The sequence below is a fragment of the Hibiscus syriacus genome, unplaced genomic scaffold, assembly GCF_006381635.1.
Source record: "Hibiscus syriacus cultivar Baekdansim isolate YM2019G1 unplaced genomic scaffold, ASM638163v2 tig00110195_pilon, whole genome shotgun sequence".
NCBI classification, from domain to species: Eukaryota; Viridiplantae; Streptophyta; class Magnoliopsida; order Malvales; family Malvaceae; genus Hibiscus; species Hibiscus syriacus.
In genome coordinates this window covers 1,375,543-1,394,081 of record NW_024062621.1, presented here as the reverse complement: position 1 = coordinate 1,394,081, position 18,539 = coordinate 1,375,543, and the positions used below count along the sequence as shown (strand labels likewise).

Here is an 18,539-nt window from a genome sequence, read left to right as displayed (position 1 = left end):
ATATTTCTATATTTAAAAATATCATATTTAAATTAAATTATAAAATGAAAAAATCACAATAGCTACAATCCTTTCTTACAAGAAAAAATAAATAAATTACAAGCTAACTTTTAACATATAATATACTTAATATTAATTTAAATTCATCTAGTCACATTTATGGTACACATTCAAAGAAAATAATTTTAAATTTCTTATATATGTTTGAAAAATAAATCAAATCGTACAAGAATCAAATGACCTCAGTGGTTATAGAGATAGGTTTTATTCATAGATATCCTAATTTTGAAATATCGTCTGTAGGAATATTTAAATATCTATTTACCAAATCATTAAAAGCCTTTTAAACATATATTAGTTGTAACGTAAACATATATTTCCTCTAAATAAATTAATTTATTTTTTTAATTCGATTTGATCTGACGTTTTATTTAACCAAAAGATTGTGCGAAAGGTAAACAGAAATAACAGAGCATGGACGGGGTCGTGCAAGCAATGCAGCGTGCTTTATGGGGTTTGAAAAAGGAAAATAAAAAAATTACGTAAAAACGACAACGGAATATGCAGAGTGTTCACATTAGTCCTCAAAACTTTATAGCTTTGAATGGTTTTTGTAGTTTTGTCTCATTTTCTTCAAACCCTTACAGCTGTCTTTAAATATTTTAATCCTTACAAACATAGGGGGAGATTAACACATTTCAAATATTCGATATTTATTACGATAACATCTTTTATGTTCGTAATCATAATAAAAACATGATCTTTAAGTTATATCATAAATAAAAATATAAATCTTAAATCATATTTCATAAAAGATATAAATTTTATCAAATCAGATTGAATCGGAATCGATTATTTGTCTCTTAGATTAAGTCATACATACGATTGATTTGAATTTAATTTTTTAATTCATTAGGGTTAGAAAAGTCTGGTAAACTTACTTGCATTGGAATGCTACATAAACCCAGCTAAGCTTGAGCTATACTCAACAAAACACACATACTCTAAACTCTTCTCTCTCTCTTTCTCTATCTCTTTGTCTCTCTTGAAACTTTCTTGAGATTTCTCATTTTCTAGGCAACCAAACAGAATAACGATGGGAGATAATACACTAAGTGAAGAACAGATTGTTGAGTTCAAAGAAGCCTTTTGCCTCTTTGACAAAGATGGAGATGGTACACACATATATATGTATACATATGTTCCTCATGATTTTTGATTAAAATGAATCCTTTATGTTAATTGTATCTGTTGGTTTTAGGTTGCATTACTGTGGAAGAACTGGCAACAGTGATTAGATCATTGGATCAAAATCCCACTGAAGAAGAGCTCCAAGACATGATAAGGGAAGTTGATGCTGATGAAAATGGGACTATTGAGTTTGCAGAGTTCTTGAACTTGATGGCCAAGAAAATGAAGGTAATATACAAATACCCAAATTCTTACTACATATATTATCGGTTCGAGTCAAGTCGATTCAGGTTGTATCCTTCTCGGACTTGAAAGCTCTCTCAATTTGATTCGAAGTTTAGATTTTAAAGTTTAGAATTATTTAATTATCTTTTGATTCGAGAATATATATATATATATATGAGCCAGAAACATATTAAAATTGTTGGTTGTTAAATTCCAGGAAACTGATGCAGAGGAGGAACTTAAGGAGGCTTTCAAGGTTTTTGACAAGGATCAAAATGGGTATATATCAGCTAGTGAGGTAGGTTAATCTTATTTGGTTAAATTTTGATTTCGATCCCTCTATTACACTCAAACTTAAAATTTAATCTCTATTGTTTAATCTTTCATAATTTGATTCTTCTATTTTTATAATATCATAAGTTTATCTAAATAGGTGATTAATCCTATTAAAATGTTGACGAGGGTTTTTCCCCTTAAAAAAATCTCTCTTAATTCATCATTAAGATGACATCTTAACTGAAATAATTGACATCGTTAACTATTTGAATTAACTAATCATATTTTGAAAGTTTAGGGACTAAATCTTAAATTTGAGACTAATAAAGGGATTAAACCTTTATGTGGACATCAATGTATATGATAGGCTGTAATGTTCTTTTGCATGCAATGAATGTTAGACATGTTTTTTACAAGACATTGAAGTTGGGTTTTTGGATTTTATTATTATTATTGGATTTAATTGTATAATTAATTTATAATTATTTTTATATGATTTGATTGTGTGTAGCTGAGGCATGTGATGATCAACCTCGGTGAGAAGTTAACGGATGAGGAAGTTGAGCAGATGATCAAAGAAGCAGATCTGGACGGTGATGGTCAGGTCAACTATGATGAGTTTGTCAAAATGATGACGACCGTTGGATGAGGAGAAGAAAAAATCTAGTAGTTTTTCCATCAACCATTTGATTGATCAACAAATATTTTTATTATTTTTAATTTGTATTCAAAATTCCTTTTTTTGTTTCTCTCTCCTAATAAGTAATTTCTCTAATTTGTTGTTCTTTAATGGCCAAAATATAAATTAGACCTTTTTAACTTAAAAGTTCAAATATATTTCCCAATTTTATTCACATATTCTAGTTGAAATTTTAGTTTGGGTTTATTACCAAAAGCAGAACCTAAAATTTATATTTTTCCTCAAATTGGTATATGAATTTAAGAAAACTTTTAAAAATCATATATTGCTTGATGTATAGTACTGTGTCAAAAAATGACACATTAACACATATCAATTTGAGATTTTTTAAAAAAAATTTAAGGATCAATTTGTAAATAACAATAATTTAGTAGGGATTTGTGATGTCTTTGAGACCTGCCAGGGTGTTCACAGCAGTTGAACATTGAGCGACTTGATAGGAACCAAACTAATGTTCATCGTCGGCAACTCGAAATTCTTTTACATAAAACTATGTTGTTGTTAGATTATTCTTACATGGGATTATTCCAAATTCTAGGCAATGTCTGAGGAAACATTAGGTTAATCTAAACCTTTTTTCTAGGCACTCATTGCTGAATGTTGTGCAGATAAACACTAGATGTGTCTAGATGGCATGTTCGTATCTATACTATTCCCACTCTTTAAACATATTTAGATATGGATTTGAGGATACGGTATGATCCTACATGGCTGTACAAGAATCTATATATAAGACTCGATGGCAACTAAGAAGAAGAAAAAAAGACAAAAATACACATATTTACGTTAAAAAAAAACTAAACGGAAAAAATCATAGACAAAAAAGGAAAATTTTCACTATAATCGAAAGTAAATTACAAGAGGATTATGCATCAAACATTTTCGACAACCCATGTTTCTCCATAAGAAGACAATGTGATGTATAGTACAATTTGCCCTCATGTTCAATGGCTAAGGGCCCCAATGGACAATTCAGGATGCCTTAATGGACATCCGAAACAATGCGTCGCATTGTTTTACTGAAGAAATCTAAACTGAAACACTCTATAAAGTCCAGATTATGGGGATGTTTATAGTGTTTAAGATTTCGTCTAAGCAGGAACAGGTTCTGGAATTCTGCCATTGTCCGACGGGGTTAAGCTATCGTAGTAGTCAACCAACACTTGCCAGCCACCAGGGCACATAAACCCTGCTGGAGGGTTCTCTTTGTTCTTTGCCAAAGTCCGCATCTATAAAAACCAGAAGCACCCCTTTTTCGGATTAAGTTTGGTTCGATAACAGCGATGTTAAAATTCTAGCTGATAGTAATCATGACAAGGAAGTTACCTTGGTGCCGGATATGAAGAGGAAGTCTTGTGCTCTCGAGGGATCAAAGAACGCCATTTTACCTTGTGTCTTGTCATATGCAGCAACCTGCAACCAAACCGCATTATTATCATTGAAAGGGTTTTCAAATCTCATCGCAGAAGTAGTATCATTGAATGCTTGTTAAATACCCTGAAAGGAAGGATGTTAAGTCGTTCAAGTCCGGGAGCCATGCTCAAGACCTTTTTCCCGTGATCAGCGTCGTATAAATCTCTCTTCTCAACAGGATGGCCCATGCCAGCCGGATCTCTACCAACAATGTAAAAGTTGGCTCCGGCATTAATCCGAGCCTTAGCATGCCATTGTACTTCAGTCGGGCCAGCATAGTGCATTGGAGATGGGAATATAGAGACCACGGTTGTCTCGGGATCAAGAACACCATCCTCAAGAACCTGAATTAACATTGTTATCAGCAATCAGCCAAAAATATGAAGGTATCATAAGAGACAATGAGAAATTTAGGTTGCTTGACTTTCAAGTTACCTTCTCGTGCTGTTTCATTCGCCAACTGAGAGGAACATCGTCCGCCTTCGTATACCCTCCCAATGGATGCAGCAAAAGAATGGGATTCTTGTAGCCCATCTCAAGAAGTCGTCGACGAGTATCTGTCATTAGTAAAGCATGACCATTATGAACAGGATTCCTGAGCTGAAAAGCAAAGACAGCATCAGCATTGCGCCTTTCGAACTCTTGACGTAGTTCGATCGGTGACAACCGGAAACGATCGAGACCGTCATTGTACTTGATCGGCTCTATAACCTCCAAATCGCCTCCAATTAGCCAATTCCCAGCATTTGTTACTGTTTCTTCAACATATGGTAATCCAGGGGCAATAGTTCCCCATGTCCTTGCTATCCTTTCTTCCTTTGGGTGCTTGTAAATCTCAATGCTGAAACAAATCCAGTAATTAAGCATAAGCAACAAATGTTTTACATGTATTTCGTACCCTACTAAACGAATCAAAACAGAATACTCATCAATTATGTTTTCATATAAATAGTAATATGGACCTATTGAAATTTAAATTCTCAGGGGGTCAAGGAGTAATTTTTCAATTAAAAATACCTAGACTGAATTATAAAAACTGTACAAGCACCAAAATAAAAATTTGACCATTTGAATAACCCACCCCTAAGTCCTATAGGTTCGCCGCTGTCTACTATAATGAATTTATTACGAGTTTATGAACTTACTCAGTGAGTATGGCGATGAGTTTATCATCCGAGTCAACGAGTGCGACACTGTTTGACTCACCGATGCTCTCCTTTTGGGAATCATCGATAGCCAAGACAATCGGGACAGACATGTTGACGAACGAGCCGTCGTCGAGCCGGAGCGAGTTGAAATGAAGAGTTTGGAGGAACTCGGGTTCCCTCATGAACCCAGTTAACGGACTAGCCCATCCTTCACTCAAAACGTGAACCCATTGCAAGTCGATCTTGGTCAGCTTCACCCTGGGCAACAAAGCCGCCTCCCTCTTCTTCAATTCCCGCTCCGGCTCCACCACGCGGAGGTCCACCAGTTTCCCGCCGTCGGGCTCGATCAAACCGGCTCGGATGCGAAAGCGCTTGGGGAGGGCGGTCCGGGGCTTGAAAGAGAGGGAAACGGGGAGTTTGAAGGAAGGAACAAAATGGGTAATCGAGGATTTGTTCAATGACTTGGATTGAAACGGAATTTGGGTGAAAATTGTGGAAGCCATTGGAGATTAAGGGTGTTGGAAGCTTTGATAAAAAAATGAAAAAATAATAAAACTTGAATGGAGGAAGCTCAGCTCAAATTTGATTCAGTTGATGAACTACGAGAGAAAGACAAAGGCAGATGCTGGATTTTATAAGCTTGTGTTAGGGAGGATGAACCTGGACATTTTTTCTTGCATTAATTCCTTTATGTTTTTTTGGGTAATGTTTTAGGTCAAATTTGGCCACTCATTCATGCAATCCGTCATTGCTTATCTTATCAAAGCTTTAATTTACTTACTTGGATACAGCGAATCTCTATTAATTGGTACGGATTATTCTGATTTAAGAATAGATTATTCAAAACATGCATCTCATTCATATAACATTTTAGGCATAGATTTATAGAAACAATTCATTTCTTTTTATATGTTTTATGTTATTATAATTTTAGAGATTTGTTGATGAAATAATCAGATTGTGACAAATGTTGATAGTTTATTCTTTTGATTTTTAACGTAGAATTATAGCTAACGAGAGATCTACCTTTGATTGATGTTGAAATACTCTATTTTTATAAAAAAAAAAAGTAAAGCGGAAAAATATAAAAGTAAGGTAACTTCATTGGGGTTGCATCCCTTTCTTGGTCTCGGTCTAAAGATTTATTATAAGTTTAGAGTTGGTCCGTTGTAGGAATATGATAGTTTTATGTAGATTGATTGGCTAAATAGATTTGATCAGTTAGTTATGTATTCAGTTCTAACAGATTATGTAAGTATAGAATAAATTATATCAATAAATCATGACTTTTTAAGAAATAATAGATATTTATGTCGTTCATTCAAAGATACGCACTTTACATATTTTAAGGTTCTTTTACGTTGAAGAGTTAAAAATGTTTTAAGATCTTCCGGGGTGACTATGAGTCACAACAATAATATATATAGAAGATCTTTAATGGGTATAACAAGACTTAAATAACATAAAATATTCTTATATATTAATTTATATTCAAACTGGTAAATAGATACATAAAAACTGAGAGTTTATTTTAACTACTTTTACAGAAAAGACAAAATCATACATATATATATATATTAATAAAAAAATATTGAATTTAATATCATATTCCAAGTATAGTTGTGTATCTTTTTTCGTAAATAATTTTTTTAAAATTAATTGTTATTTTATTCAAAAAGTTGAAATTTTTATATTTTAAAATGACTACTTTTTTTTTTTTTTTAAGAATTAGGATTGCCTTGTTTTTCGAGGAAACTTGTTGATTTGAATTCAAAGATAGCAGACCGCCACCTCCCCCCCCCCCCCCCAAAAAAATATTGACATTTGTAAATGTCAAGTGCTGATGGAACATTTTAGCCGTATTGAACTTTTCCCCTTTTACGGCCACATTCAATATCTTTGTTTGATTCGATATTTGCCTCTTCTTATTGTCGTTTTCCTGTGTAGAATTTTAATTAAAATTAATCTTTTCCACTTTTATTTTTTACTATTAATATAGCATCATTTTTTAACACTGATAATTAGATTTCATTAATAAGAATAATATGTAGAATAAGAATTATAATATATCCAAATATAAAGAGAAAATGAAGACAATAACACCAAAAAATTAATAATATAAAAATAAAAATATTAAATCTAAAGATACGGAAAAAGTGAAATATTTCTTGTATCTGTCTAGATAAACACTTCACAAAAGAATAAAAGAGTGGTGAGCGAACCAAACTATCTAACATACTGTTTCACTACACAATTTTGATTATATCGACATAAACCTTTTACCAAAAATGATATATGACTTTATTTGACCACTGAAAAACTAATCAGAAAATAAATATCGTGAGAGTATTTGTGAGAACACTAAAACAACCACTAATATATGCAAAAAAAAATATACCAAAAGTCATAAAAATCATGCCATAAGAGCATAGAAAAATATGTCATACTGACAAATTCTTATTCAAAATTAAGGGAGAAAAAAGAAAAATAAAACAAAGAACAAGTGTGAAAAAACAAAAGAACTAATAATTACAAACAATAATCAATCTACATTAAAATTTATATCGTCATCAACAAAAAAAACAATATAGTATCAATTTAGATGGTTTTTATTTCTCTCTCACCTCCACTTTCCTATAATTTAACTTCTGTTGTTTTTTGAATTAATCTTTATCACTTCCATATGAAAATATATGATGATTAATTTTATATTAATTGGATTTGATGTCATTTTTTGGATATGGTTTATTTGATTCTCGTGATCTATTTTTATTTTAGACCATCAGATTAAATATCGATAAGCAATAATAATCATCGGAACTAGATCATCATTGTTATATATAATTTTATTTAATGATAATGATATTTATCTTTCATTACAAATAATGGTGTTTGTTTGTATCTATCGCCGATTCGAGTTATTTGATTGAATTATAATCCCTCTTATAGTTTTTTTTTTATTCTTAAGTACTTAATTTGTGCACTTTTATGATTTTAAAAGTAATTGAACTTATTCGTATATTCAATTTTCTCTCCAATCGATTCAATATATTTACTAAAATAATTAATGTAAACCCATAAAATTATCCAACATCATATTTTAATATAAATGTTTAACAACACACTATTTTATTTTATTTTTTACCTTTTCTATTGTATCGAATCATAAAATTTCAGATCTTTGACATTGTTAAATTCAATTTTATTTTTAAATCTTACATAGTTAATACATATATTTATGGGTCATATCAGTTTTATTTTTTTAAAATATTTATGGATATGATAAAGAAATGAACATGTGATTTTATACCAAGAGTGTAAATTTTTAGGAAACTATATTAAAGATTCAATGGGTGTCAAATTATAAAATTTCAAGTTATGAAATTATATCATTAATAAAAGATATCTAGTTATACAGGACTTTAATTTTTTTTTGGGGATGTGATCGTCCTCCAAGTACTCGTTCAGTCCATCTCTGAGTGTTATTATTGATTATCAATATGTGTCGGATGAAATGAAAAAGGCATATTATAATTTATGTTTTAGGAGGATGTTATTTAAAAAAAAGGATAATCATGAATCTAAACATAAAACAGAGTGAGTGGTTGAAATTGAAAAAGTTCAATAAATAATTACAAATTTTGAAATTATCGTGTTTATACAATTATTTCGTAACAACCCCCAACAGATGCATGTTTTTTTGCATCCCATGCAATATTTCAAGATTCTGTGTTTCATGGGAAATTCATTTTCTTTGCACTGATAGGCACTGAAGCAGCTTCCTATACACAAAATTCAACTAGCAGCCAAGTTCGGTGTTATCAAATAAAAATCCGAGGGACGTTGAGCATTCGAAATTGAGGGAGAATCGCCGAGCATATTCGAGCTTGCTGCTAAGCAAGTGTTAAAGAGGCTTCATGTGGACTACATTGATCTCTACTTTTTGGACGAAAGGTAGTTGTGGAACCAACTAATTCTCAGCCTTTTTGTAGTGAATACGCCATGACCTGTCCCGACTCATCGGACCATGCCGTGAGAGCATAATCCGATGAGCCAGTCCGAATCGTGACACAATATATATAGAAAATAACTTCACATACGATTTCAAATGGAAACAAACTAAAGTATCTACCCCTCATCAATATGAAAATGGAAACAAAAAAGTTGACGTTTCATACAAGAAACCTCTTGTATTTAAAATAGAACCTTTCATATGATTATAATCCAACAATACTAGAATAGCCAGCCACTAGCCAGCATCTTAATACTTCAATCAAGTTCTAGTTTCTTTGCAATGGAGAAGGAGCCCCAAATTCAACATTCAAGAGTGAAATTAGGCAGTCAAGGATTGGAGGTCTCAATTGGATAAGTCGGGTTAGTTTTTAGATCGGATCAATCGATTATGTTCATGTCATTTGGAGCTTGGGTTTGTGACATTCTGGGTTCAAGCAATTCAAGTTTTTAGTTTCATGTTTTGTTGTAGGTTTCGAGATTAGGATTCGGATGCATAGGACTTTCCGGGGTATACAATGCTCCCCTATCCCATGAAGATGGATGTGCAATCATAAGAGAAGCTTTCAATAGGGGAATCACCTTCTTCAACACAGCTGACATTTATGGCGACAAACACGATAACGAGATCATGCTCGGCAAGGCAATATTATTTTAATACATGTTTCTTATATCCCAAGCAACACTCTTAAATCCTCGGTTTCACCAACTAATCCATTTTCTTCACAACCGTTGGTCACTAAAACAACTTCCTCGAGACAAAATTCAAGTGGCAACGAAATTCGGATTCGTGTATTCGGAATCAAACGGGAGTCCTCTAATCGAGGTCAAGGGCATCCCTCTGCATGTTCAAGCTTGCTGTGAAGCAAGTCTTGAGAGGCTTGATGTGGATTACATCGATCTTTACTTTCAACATCGTGTGGATACTTCAGTGCCCATAGAAGAAACAGTTAAGTATAAAAAAATCTTATTCTTTTAAAATAAACTTTTCGGTTAATCAGTCGGTGATCGAATTGACCTGTTTTAAATTGTTTTAAATTAATCCGACTCAAAACTAATTAATTAACTTTGCTTCTTGTAAAGATGGGAGAGCTGAAGAAGCTGGTGGAAGAAGGAAAGATAAAATACATTGGATTATCAGAGCCTAGCATTGATACAATAAAGAGAGCACACAACGTTCATCCCATCACTGCCTTACAAATGGAGTATTCTCTCTGGACTCGTGAAATCGAAGATGAAATACTCCCACTTTGCCGGTACAGCTCACATTTTTGTCTTTCAAGTTTACAAAATCAAAGTTCTTGCTTTGAATCATTTCTTTAATGATTTCCTAAAGAGAACTTGGAATTGGGATAGTGGCATATAGTCCTCTCGGTAGAAGCTTTTTTGGAGGCAAGGCGGTTATGGAAACCATGCCCAGTGGCATATAGTGAACATAATCACGATACAGTCTTGTCAGGCCAAATCCGGACAATACATATAGAATGTCCAATTATAAAAACGGATTATTTCCTTGAACAGGCAAACTATCCAAGGTTCAATGGAGAGAATCTAGAGAAGAACAAACTATTATATAGCCGAGTTTCGGATCTGGCTTCCTCAACTTGCTTTGGCATGGCTTCTACACCAGGGAGATGATATTGCCCCCATCCCTGGTATGTTTGCTTTGTCTAATTGAGCTTAGTCGAGTCCAAGCTCGACTCAAGCTTTAGTCAAATATTATATTTTGAGCTCAACTTGATGAAAGTCGGACAAACTTATCACATTTACACCCCTATGGTCATATGAATTTGATTCCTAACCCTCATTATTTTGAATCGAATCAAGGGACAACTAAGGTGAAGAATGTTATCAACAATGTTGGATCCTTGGGATTGAAGCTTGGTGAAGAGGATTTGAAGGTAATTTGTGATGCTGTGCCTGTTGATGAAGTCAGTGGCAAAAGGGCAATGGGCATCTTATCTGAATATACCTGGAAATTTGCTAATACCCCATTAAAGTGAAATGCACGAAGGAAAATAAACAGAAATAAGGGAGCAAAAGGGTCTCTATAAACATTAACAGAGGTCCGATTTGTCTAATTTCAAAATTATTAGGACCAAAGAAGCATTTAAATAAGAAAGGGGCTAGAGCTTAATTTATAGAAGTAAAAAACAAGATCATCTGTAAGATAACTTGGCATGTTACTGGTTTCACGACTTGACTTGAAAAGGATCAGTTCAACCGAGAAACAGAGAATCAAACGACTAACCAGTTTAACGTCCGAATCGGTTTTCATTCTTGGGGAGAGGAAGATAAAAAATGCAAAATCCCCGGCAAAAACATTTTGAAGCAGTAACAGAAACACAAGCAAGCAATGTATATGACGTAAACTTTATTATTAAAGAACTTATCTGGTACAAAGTACAAACCAAATAACACATAGAAATCCTCGGTAAGTTTCGCGAGTACTAGGTATGGAATACCAATACATAAGCATGCAACCACCTTAACAAGCAATACATCCACACAAAACATGCAGACAATACTTGGCTCATTTATTACTGCATATTTATACTAGGGGTCCTATAAGACATTATGCCGGAGAGATGATTGCTGCCGATTTCATGCTGCAGTATCGACAGTTTGGCCACCACCTTCCTTCTCCAAAAAGTTCTGAATGTACTCCTTCCTGCAACGGAAATAAAAATGTTGATTATGATTGATCCCCTCCGGAAAACTTGAAGAGAAAATCAAGATTTTCACCACATTCGGAGGAAGAAACATACCTTGCAGGAAGTTGATCATGTGGACGATTGAATGGAGTCCAAACTGGATCACCAACAAAGAGACGCATTGCCTGCGCCGATAAAATTTGTGGAAGTGGTAGGATAAGCAGAGACATTCTTTTCAAACATTATCGAACTTTCACGCTCATTTATTAAAAGAAGCACTTTTTGGAAGAATAAGATGAAGGTGGTCGGTTCCTTAGTACCTTAATATAGTTGTCTGTATCCAGAGTAAAGCGATGATAAATCCCAGCAGGTAAAACTATCATGCCTCCTTTCTTCACCCACACACGAATCCATTTATCGTTGTGATCCCTGACATCAAAATAGCCTTCACGAAGAAATAATTTATAAGAGATGTAGAAATAATGCAATAAAAATTGATAATCAGTAAAGAAATTAGTCAGAATACGATCATTCTTACCACTTCCTGCCACACAGTAACGGATCTCCTCATCGGTATGAAGATGTTCTTCAAAGAAGTTTTTGATCTTCTCTTCATAGTTAGGCAGCTTCTCTGGGCAAACCTCGCAAAAGTCCTAAACAAATAGAGTATCTTGTCAATGGAAGGGTGTTGCACAGTCCAATTATAGGCTATCAAGAGGAAGAAGTTAACAATAAGAAGCTTTAAGCAAAAACCACGAAACCGACACATGGTAAGAATTAGAGGAAAGAATGATTCATTTGTTTGCATCAAAATCTAAAGGGCAAATTTTTAAAAGGAAATCAAACAAGGTACACACCATGTAGGAGTAACCGCGTTCTTCACGGATTTTCTTCAACTCTTCATCATTTTCGTAGTTATCAGCATCCAATCGCCAACTGAGTACTCCAAGTTCTGTAGGGTAAACATGACTAGCGCAATGAGTATTATGCCAAAAATCTTTCGATAATCAAATAACAATTGCTTCCTATCCAAGATGCTTACCGGCAAGTTTATCCAAGGATACAAATTCCTTAGGCTCGCGGAGATGGGGAAGCCTCTGGTCTTCATCACTATCATCCATGTACCATGCTTGAATCACTTCCTCCCTCTACGTAACACAAATATACGATCAAAATCAATATTCTTTGAACGTTCATAACATATCGAACAAAAGAGAACCCAAAAATCAACATTAACTATTTTATGAACCAATTTACTCCTCACAATGCCACATCATAAACAACCAAACAATAATTAAACACAAGACAACAAGCATATCCATCAATTGAGGAGTGATTCTTCAAAAATTACCACAAAAGGTTTGGAATTTTGACTTCTAATCCTTAAAGCACAAGATTCGAGCAACATAACAACATACATCAATATCAAAAGAACACATGTAAATATAAGATCCAAAGTATAATTAACAACCAAAAGGAGCGCAAATCAACATAAAGGTACCCAGTACAGCAAGCACCTTTACCAAGCCAGGCCAATAGTTGAAACAAAGGTAGTAGATTTCCAATTCCATGGATATAATTTTAAATTTAAAAAACCCTTTGCTTCAAAATAAATCCCCAAAAATTCAGCAGCTTATCAACAAGGAAAACTAAAACCCGAAATCGCGAACATTTGACATAAACAAGAACTGTCATCGAAAAAAAATCTTCGTAAAAGAAATAATGATGCGATAAAAAAAATTCCAATGAAACAAACAGCTTACCTTGTCCAAAGCACCCATATTCAGATTTTCTTTTTCGTCAAAGAAAAACAAAAATGTTTTCCCCTTTCTTCTACGAAAAAATCGCTTCGAGGCAACGCTACAAGGTGGAGAATTTGAGGACGGAGGTTTAGGAATTCGCTGCTAAAATAAAAAGACCGATACACCCTTTATATTTATTTGTTTACTCGTGCAAGCGTGGAAAAGTCTAAGGTGATATTTGGTTAGATAGAATCTTTAGAATTGGGGGAATTAAAATATCTCGTAACTTCAACTTTTCATCAAACGAGAGAAAATGAATTCTATTTAAGAATGGATGGAATTCAATTCCCTTGTTGGAGGGAATTGAAATTTGATTATACTATCCTCATCAATCTTTTGGTAATTTATTCATATATTGAATAAAAATATTTTTTTATTATTTCGGGTCGAGTTTTTAATTTATATATTCGAGTCGGGTCTGGTGAAATTTTATATTGGTCGGATCGGGTCGGTTTTTTAAGTTTGAAATTCGGGTCGGGTCAAGTTCGGGTTTAGGGTGAAAAATATCAGACCCGAAAATATATATAATTTTACCTTATATATTTAGGAATAATTATAATAACACCCCTCTATATATTATTTTCAATTAAGTCACTATTTTTATTGAATACAAATAATTTTTTATTATATCGGGTCGAATTTCTAATTCATATATTCGGGTCGGGTCGGGTGAAACTTTATTTTTTCGGTTCGAGTTGGGTTTTTTAAATGTGATATTCGGGTCGGGGTTTTTTAAGTGTGATATTCGGGTCGGGTCGGGTTCGGGTTTAGGGTAAAAAAACTGGACTGACCCAAAAAAAATATATAATTTTACCTTATATATTTAGGAATAATTACAATAATACCCCTCTATATATAATTTTTTTTAAATTAAGTCAATGTTTTTATTGAATAAAAATATTTTTTTTATTATTTTGTGTCGGGTCGGGTCGGGTTTCTAATTCATATATTGAATAAAAATAGTTTTTGGTATATTTTTTGGTAACTAATTAACATACTCCGATTGAAATATATCGAAATATTGCTCTATCTTTTGGTAAGTTATTAACATATTTTGATTGCGATGATTTTAACTTATGATGTTTATTAGCATGATTTTTATAATTTATTGAAATGAATAATCAATCAATAAAATAAAAATTTAATATTTTTTAATTTTTATAATATATTACTACATGTAAATTATAAAACAAACTAAAATAAAATAAAATAATAAGAAGGATAATTCTGTCATTTTATATTATTGAAATCAAATTCATCTGACATGTCTGCGAACCAAACATAATATGAAATTAGATTCTAATTCCATTTTCTACCAACCAAACAGAATATGAAATTGGATTCCAATTCATGATAGATTTCAATTCCTTTACAGATTTCAATTCCCACATAAACATTTTAGCGAACCAAAAGCCACCTAAAATATTGACCAGATGAATTGAATCCTTAAGAGCCGGAAGGAGATGCAGAGAGGACTTTATGGCATTACCATTAATTTTATCCGAAATATAAATAATATTATAATTAATTTTATATTTGTTTACTTAGGTGATATGATGATCTATTTTAGGTGGTTTATACATCAACCAAACGATTTGAGTGTTCATAAAATTATTATTATTATTATGTTTTGAATTTGAAAACTACGCACGAAAGGTATCAACCTTCAATATCAAATAAAAATATTTAAATAAACATTATTAAAAAAATGACATACTCCTATAAAAATAAAATATGTGAATTTATCTATGGTCATCTTGGACTTTGAGGCAAAATAAGTTTGAATTTTAACTAAGTAAATTCAACTACTCATAGATTTGTTGTTATTTTTTTAAGTTCTAAATTTGAATACCGTGTATACATGAGAGTTTTTATTGTTAAATGATTGAGGTTTTTTTAATAGTTATTATCTTATATTCCCCATGTTTATAAAAAATTATATTGAAATTAAAGGGTATAATGACCTTTTTAACCTTCTCTTTAATAATTTAATCATTTTGACCTTTGAACTTTTATGTAGTTTTATTATTATTATTATTATTATTATTATTATAAAGTGATTATAATGTAATATTTATTTAAAGATTCTCAACCATTTGATAATATAAGTTTAATCACTCTTGCAGTCTTTGTACTCGAACCTGAAACCTCTAGGGATAACAATCATCCCTTTAACTAATGAGATATTTTTTTTAATCTCAAAACTTTCATTTTCTTATCAAATTACAATAATATTTTTAAACGGATATCAACTATTTTATCCCTCTATGTCACATTATCAAAAGAATTTAAAGAATCGCACGAACCAAATTATCTCAATGTTAAAATAGATGATTGTGATCTCTAAAGGTCTTAGGTTCGAGTACCATAGACAACAAAAGTGTTTAAACTTTCTTTATCAAATGGTTGAAAATCTTTAGAACAAATATTACTTATAATCATCAAAGTAACTAAAATGATAAAATTGAAGGGTAAAAAAGTCCTTATGGAAATTAAAAATGTATTCCAGTTAACACCTCCACGCCCAATAAAAGATTCCTTGATCAACAATGGAAATAATGGTCATAGTTGAATTGTTGATGGCTTTTCATATATGAAATAACACATACAGTCCTCATTTGATATTTATATAAACAATCCGTTTTTATTATTATTATTATTTGAAGGGGTGTTGGAACCACAAGAGGAGCGGTAATTTCTTTTGGTGTCTTTGGTTTCAAACGGAAGTGGTGCTGGCAATGGTGGCGATGGCTTGGGATTGCTTGTTAATAGATACGATGTAGAATTTTATGTTAAGAATACAAACGTAAAAACTTATATTAGATATTTAAGGATGTAAAATTACTAAATTAAAAAAAAATAGATTGTAAAAAAATGTAAAGAAAATATCTCAAATATATCAATATTTGTGTGCGTGGAATCTTATATGACATAGGAAATATAAGATTACTCAAACCTGATTAGCAACCACTTAAATAAGCAGACGACTATTATTAAAAATAAAAATGTCTTTAATGCTACATATCAATGAAAAACAATGCATCTCCTTACCCTTCATTAATAGTTGAAATAATTGTCTTAAACCCTAATACATAAACCCCAAACTAAAAATGTCCCAAAAAACCTTGCACCATATAGATAAATGCATCATATAGTAATAGAATTTAATTTTACATCATCCTGGGATGATTCCAGCAAGGCTACAGAGGTTTCCAAATGTATGAACTTCAGTTCATAAGATGAGCAAACCAGGAGCACCATTGGCACTGGAATTAACAGGCCATAGAGGGCATTTAACTAACCTCCATTCGATTACCATCTTCATTTTGTTCAGTTTGATCCTCGTCCATCTGTTCAAGGTTTGTGGTTTCCGTTTTATCCTCGTCCGTGCCTTTTTCATCCACGGTGTCTTCTTTAGCCTCGTTGTTTTCTTCTTCAGGGACATTTTGTTTAGGAGGCTCCGGCAATACCTCTACCACCAAACTAACCAGCTCTTCTAGTTTTTCCCCAAATCGCTTCTCAGATTCCTCTATTATCTGGGAAGAGAAAAGGCAAAATTAAGTAAAGTAACTACCAAGAAGGGCAAAAGATTGCAGATGTTGGAATTTGAACTCTAAACCTACTTGAGACCATCTCTACAAGTGGCTACCCTGGATTCAAAGAAGACGGTTCTTTGACAAATCAATGTAGCTGTAATAATGTCACTCTAAACCTATTTGACATTCAACATACTATTTGACATGAAGAAATCGATATAAGCACAAAAGAAATTCCACAAGATGTCATGCTGTTCACCATTGGCATAAAAATCATATATCCTAGTAAATGCAACCTCGCTATAAAAACAAGATTCCGCAATGGATGGCATGAATAAGATACTGGTTCTCAAGCAACACATCACTAGAAGTTCTCAAAGCAATATATCACTAGAACACACAAACATGTTAAATAAAAGTTTTACCGGGTCAATTTCAACTAATGCAGATGGTCTCAGATTGATGATATTGAGCACCTCAGCTTTTGCAAGTTTATAACTTTTACACCTTGTCAAGAACTCGTTGACTTGTTCTTTTGTTTGATTGCAAACGGGGCTCTCCAGTAAATAATCATAAACCTAGCATACAATAAGAAAACTCAGACGAAAGATACCGTTTCTCATTTCTAATACCAATAGAGTCTAAATGGGAAAGCAAATCAACATAAAAATACAACCTTAAACTCTGATGGTGCTATTGAGACAATAACTCTTGTCGGATCCTTTGACGCCCCTCGAGATCGAAGAAAGTCAAGTACTTCAAAATTGGTAAGTGCACCGGCATTAGCTTCTTTTCTGCAGAAGACTCAACCTTATTACAGAATAATGATAAGAAATAAACTTTAAAGTTACAAAGTAAAGCTAAAGAAGGGATGCGGCATACATCTTCATTCTTAAGGGTGAGGGCAGATGATAAATTATAATGGCAATACACAAGAACAAGCAGTGTCAAGTGTCAACTAGAAGGCTAGTTCCTGCAAATGTTAAAACAGGGGACAAAATACACAACAATTGAAAACAGGTAAAATTATGCGTTCAATAATTTCAATTGGGAAGAAAACAAATAAAAATTGATTCGAATGAACAAAGAGAGCAAGAAAACAAGGTCCTCTCGAATCATTATAAAAGCCAGTGAATAGCCCCAAAAAAAGATATAGAACTCACGTTCTTAAGCCAGAAGGGAGGCGGCGAAGAAAGTAGCAACGAACGTTGCACAAATGAAGACACCGTCGGTAGAGGCGGCGGAGTAGGAGGAGGAGCGGCTAGGTCAGCTGGAGTATCGGAGGCCGGAGCAGCGACGGTTGCACAAATGAATTTGGGATTCTCTTTTTAGTGATTTTCAGAATTTGGGTTAAAAATAGGGTTCGGTATCAGTCTGGGTTGGATTAATAGGGCATTATTAGGTTTCCTAATCGGGTTTAGTTGGGCTTGTATAAGATTCATTTTAGTCTCTTTATCGTACATACCAATTTATTTATTTTGATAAATGTGCTTTATTTATCCTAAAAACAAAACAAATCACAAACAACGAACCTCTCCCAACCGGTAAAAGCAAAAGCAAACAAACTCCCTATACAAGATTTA

At 32.9% G+C, this 18,539-nt stretch overlaps 5 protein-coding genes across 6 annotated transcripts; 2 read left to right on the top strand and 3 right to left on the bottom strand.

Moving 5' to 3' along the window:
- Window positions 1–981: 981 nt before the first annotated feature.
- On the top strand, window positions 982–2,342 carry LOC120218010 (calmodulin-like protein 8). The gene is made up of 4 exons (XM_039215021.1): window positions 982–1,175; window positions 1,262–1,419; window positions 1,634–1,714; window positions 2,204–2,342. Exons 1-4 carry the CDS (start codon window positions 1,097–1,099, stop codon window positions 2,339–2,341), a joined length of 456 nt encoding a protein of 151 aa, XP_039070952.1. The 5' UTR covers window positions 982–1,096; the 3' UTR covers window position 2,342.
- Window positions 2,343–3,203: 861 nt separating this feature from the next.
- Window positions 3,204–5,642, bottom strand: LOC120218275 (ATP sulfurylase 1, chloroplastic-like). 2 transcript variants are annotated; one of them, XM_039215255.1, is made up of 6 exons: window positions 5,542–5,642; window positions 4,951–5,485; window positions 4,241–4,646; window positions 3,889–4,149; window positions 3,719–3,805; window positions 3,204–3,621 (listed from the first exon to the last, which is right to left on the bottom strand). In XM_039215255.1, exons 2-6 carry the CDS (start codon window positions 5,454–5,456, stop codon window positions 3,484–3,486), a joined length of 1,398 nt encoding a protein of 465 aa, XP_039071186.1. In that variant the 5' UTR covers window positions 5,457–5,485; window positions 5,542–5,642; the 3' UTR covers window positions 3,204–3,483. The 2 variants fall into 2 exon arrangements, with proteins under 2 accessions (XP_039071186.1, XP_039071187.1); XM_039215256.1 differs by lacking the exon at window positions 5,542–5,642 and having other exon boundaries at window positions 4,951–5,535.
- Window positions 5,643–9,220: 3,578 nt separating this feature from the next.
- On the top strand, window positions 9,221–10,394 carry LOC120218088 (probable aldo-keto reductase 1). The gene is made up of 4 exons (XM_039215066.1): window positions 9,221–9,307; window positions 9,437–9,913; window positions 10,048–10,220; window positions 10,301–10,394. The coding sequence occupies exons 2-4, from the start codon at window positions 9,626–9,628 to the stop codon at window positions 10,392–10,394; spliced, it is 555 nt and encodes a 184-aa protein (XP_039070997.1). The 5' UTR covers window positions 9,221–9,307; window positions 9,437–9,625.
- Window positions 10,395–11,510: 1,116 nt separating this feature from the next.
- LOC120218274 (1,2-dihydroxy-3-keto-5-methylthiopentene dioxygenase 2-like) lies at window positions 11,511–13,516 on the bottom strand. The gene is made up of 7 exons (XM_039215254.1): window positions 13,382–13,516; window positions 12,661–12,766; window positions 12,476–12,570; window positions 12,157–12,271; window positions 11,939–12,063; window positions 11,733–11,803; window positions 11,511–11,635 (listed from the first exon to the last, which is right to left on the bottom strand). The coding sequence occupies exons 1-7, from the start codon at window positions 13,397–13,399 to the stop codon at window positions 11,569–11,571; spliced, it is 597 nt and encodes a 198-aa protein (XP_039071185.1). The 5' UTR covers window positions 13,400–13,516; the 3' UTR covers window positions 11,511–11,568.
- Window positions 13,517–16,463: 2,947 nt separating this feature from the next.
- LOC120218011 (DNA-directed RNA polymerase III subunit RPC9-like) lies at window positions 16,464–18,289 on the bottom strand. Its single transcript, XM_039215022.1, has 5 exons — window positions 18,120–18,289; window positions 17,839–17,929; window positions 17,633–17,750; window positions 17,382–17,534; window positions 16,464–16,956 (listed from the first exon to the last, which is right to left on the bottom strand). The coding sequence occupies exons 2-5, from the start codon at window positions 17,844–17,846 to the stop codon at window positions 16,714–16,716; spliced, it is 522 nt and encodes a 173-aa protein (XP_039070953.1). The 5' UTR covers window positions 17,847–17,929; window positions 18,120–18,289; the 3' UTR covers window positions 16,464–16,713.
- Window positions 18,290–18,539: the final 250 nt, after the last annotated feature.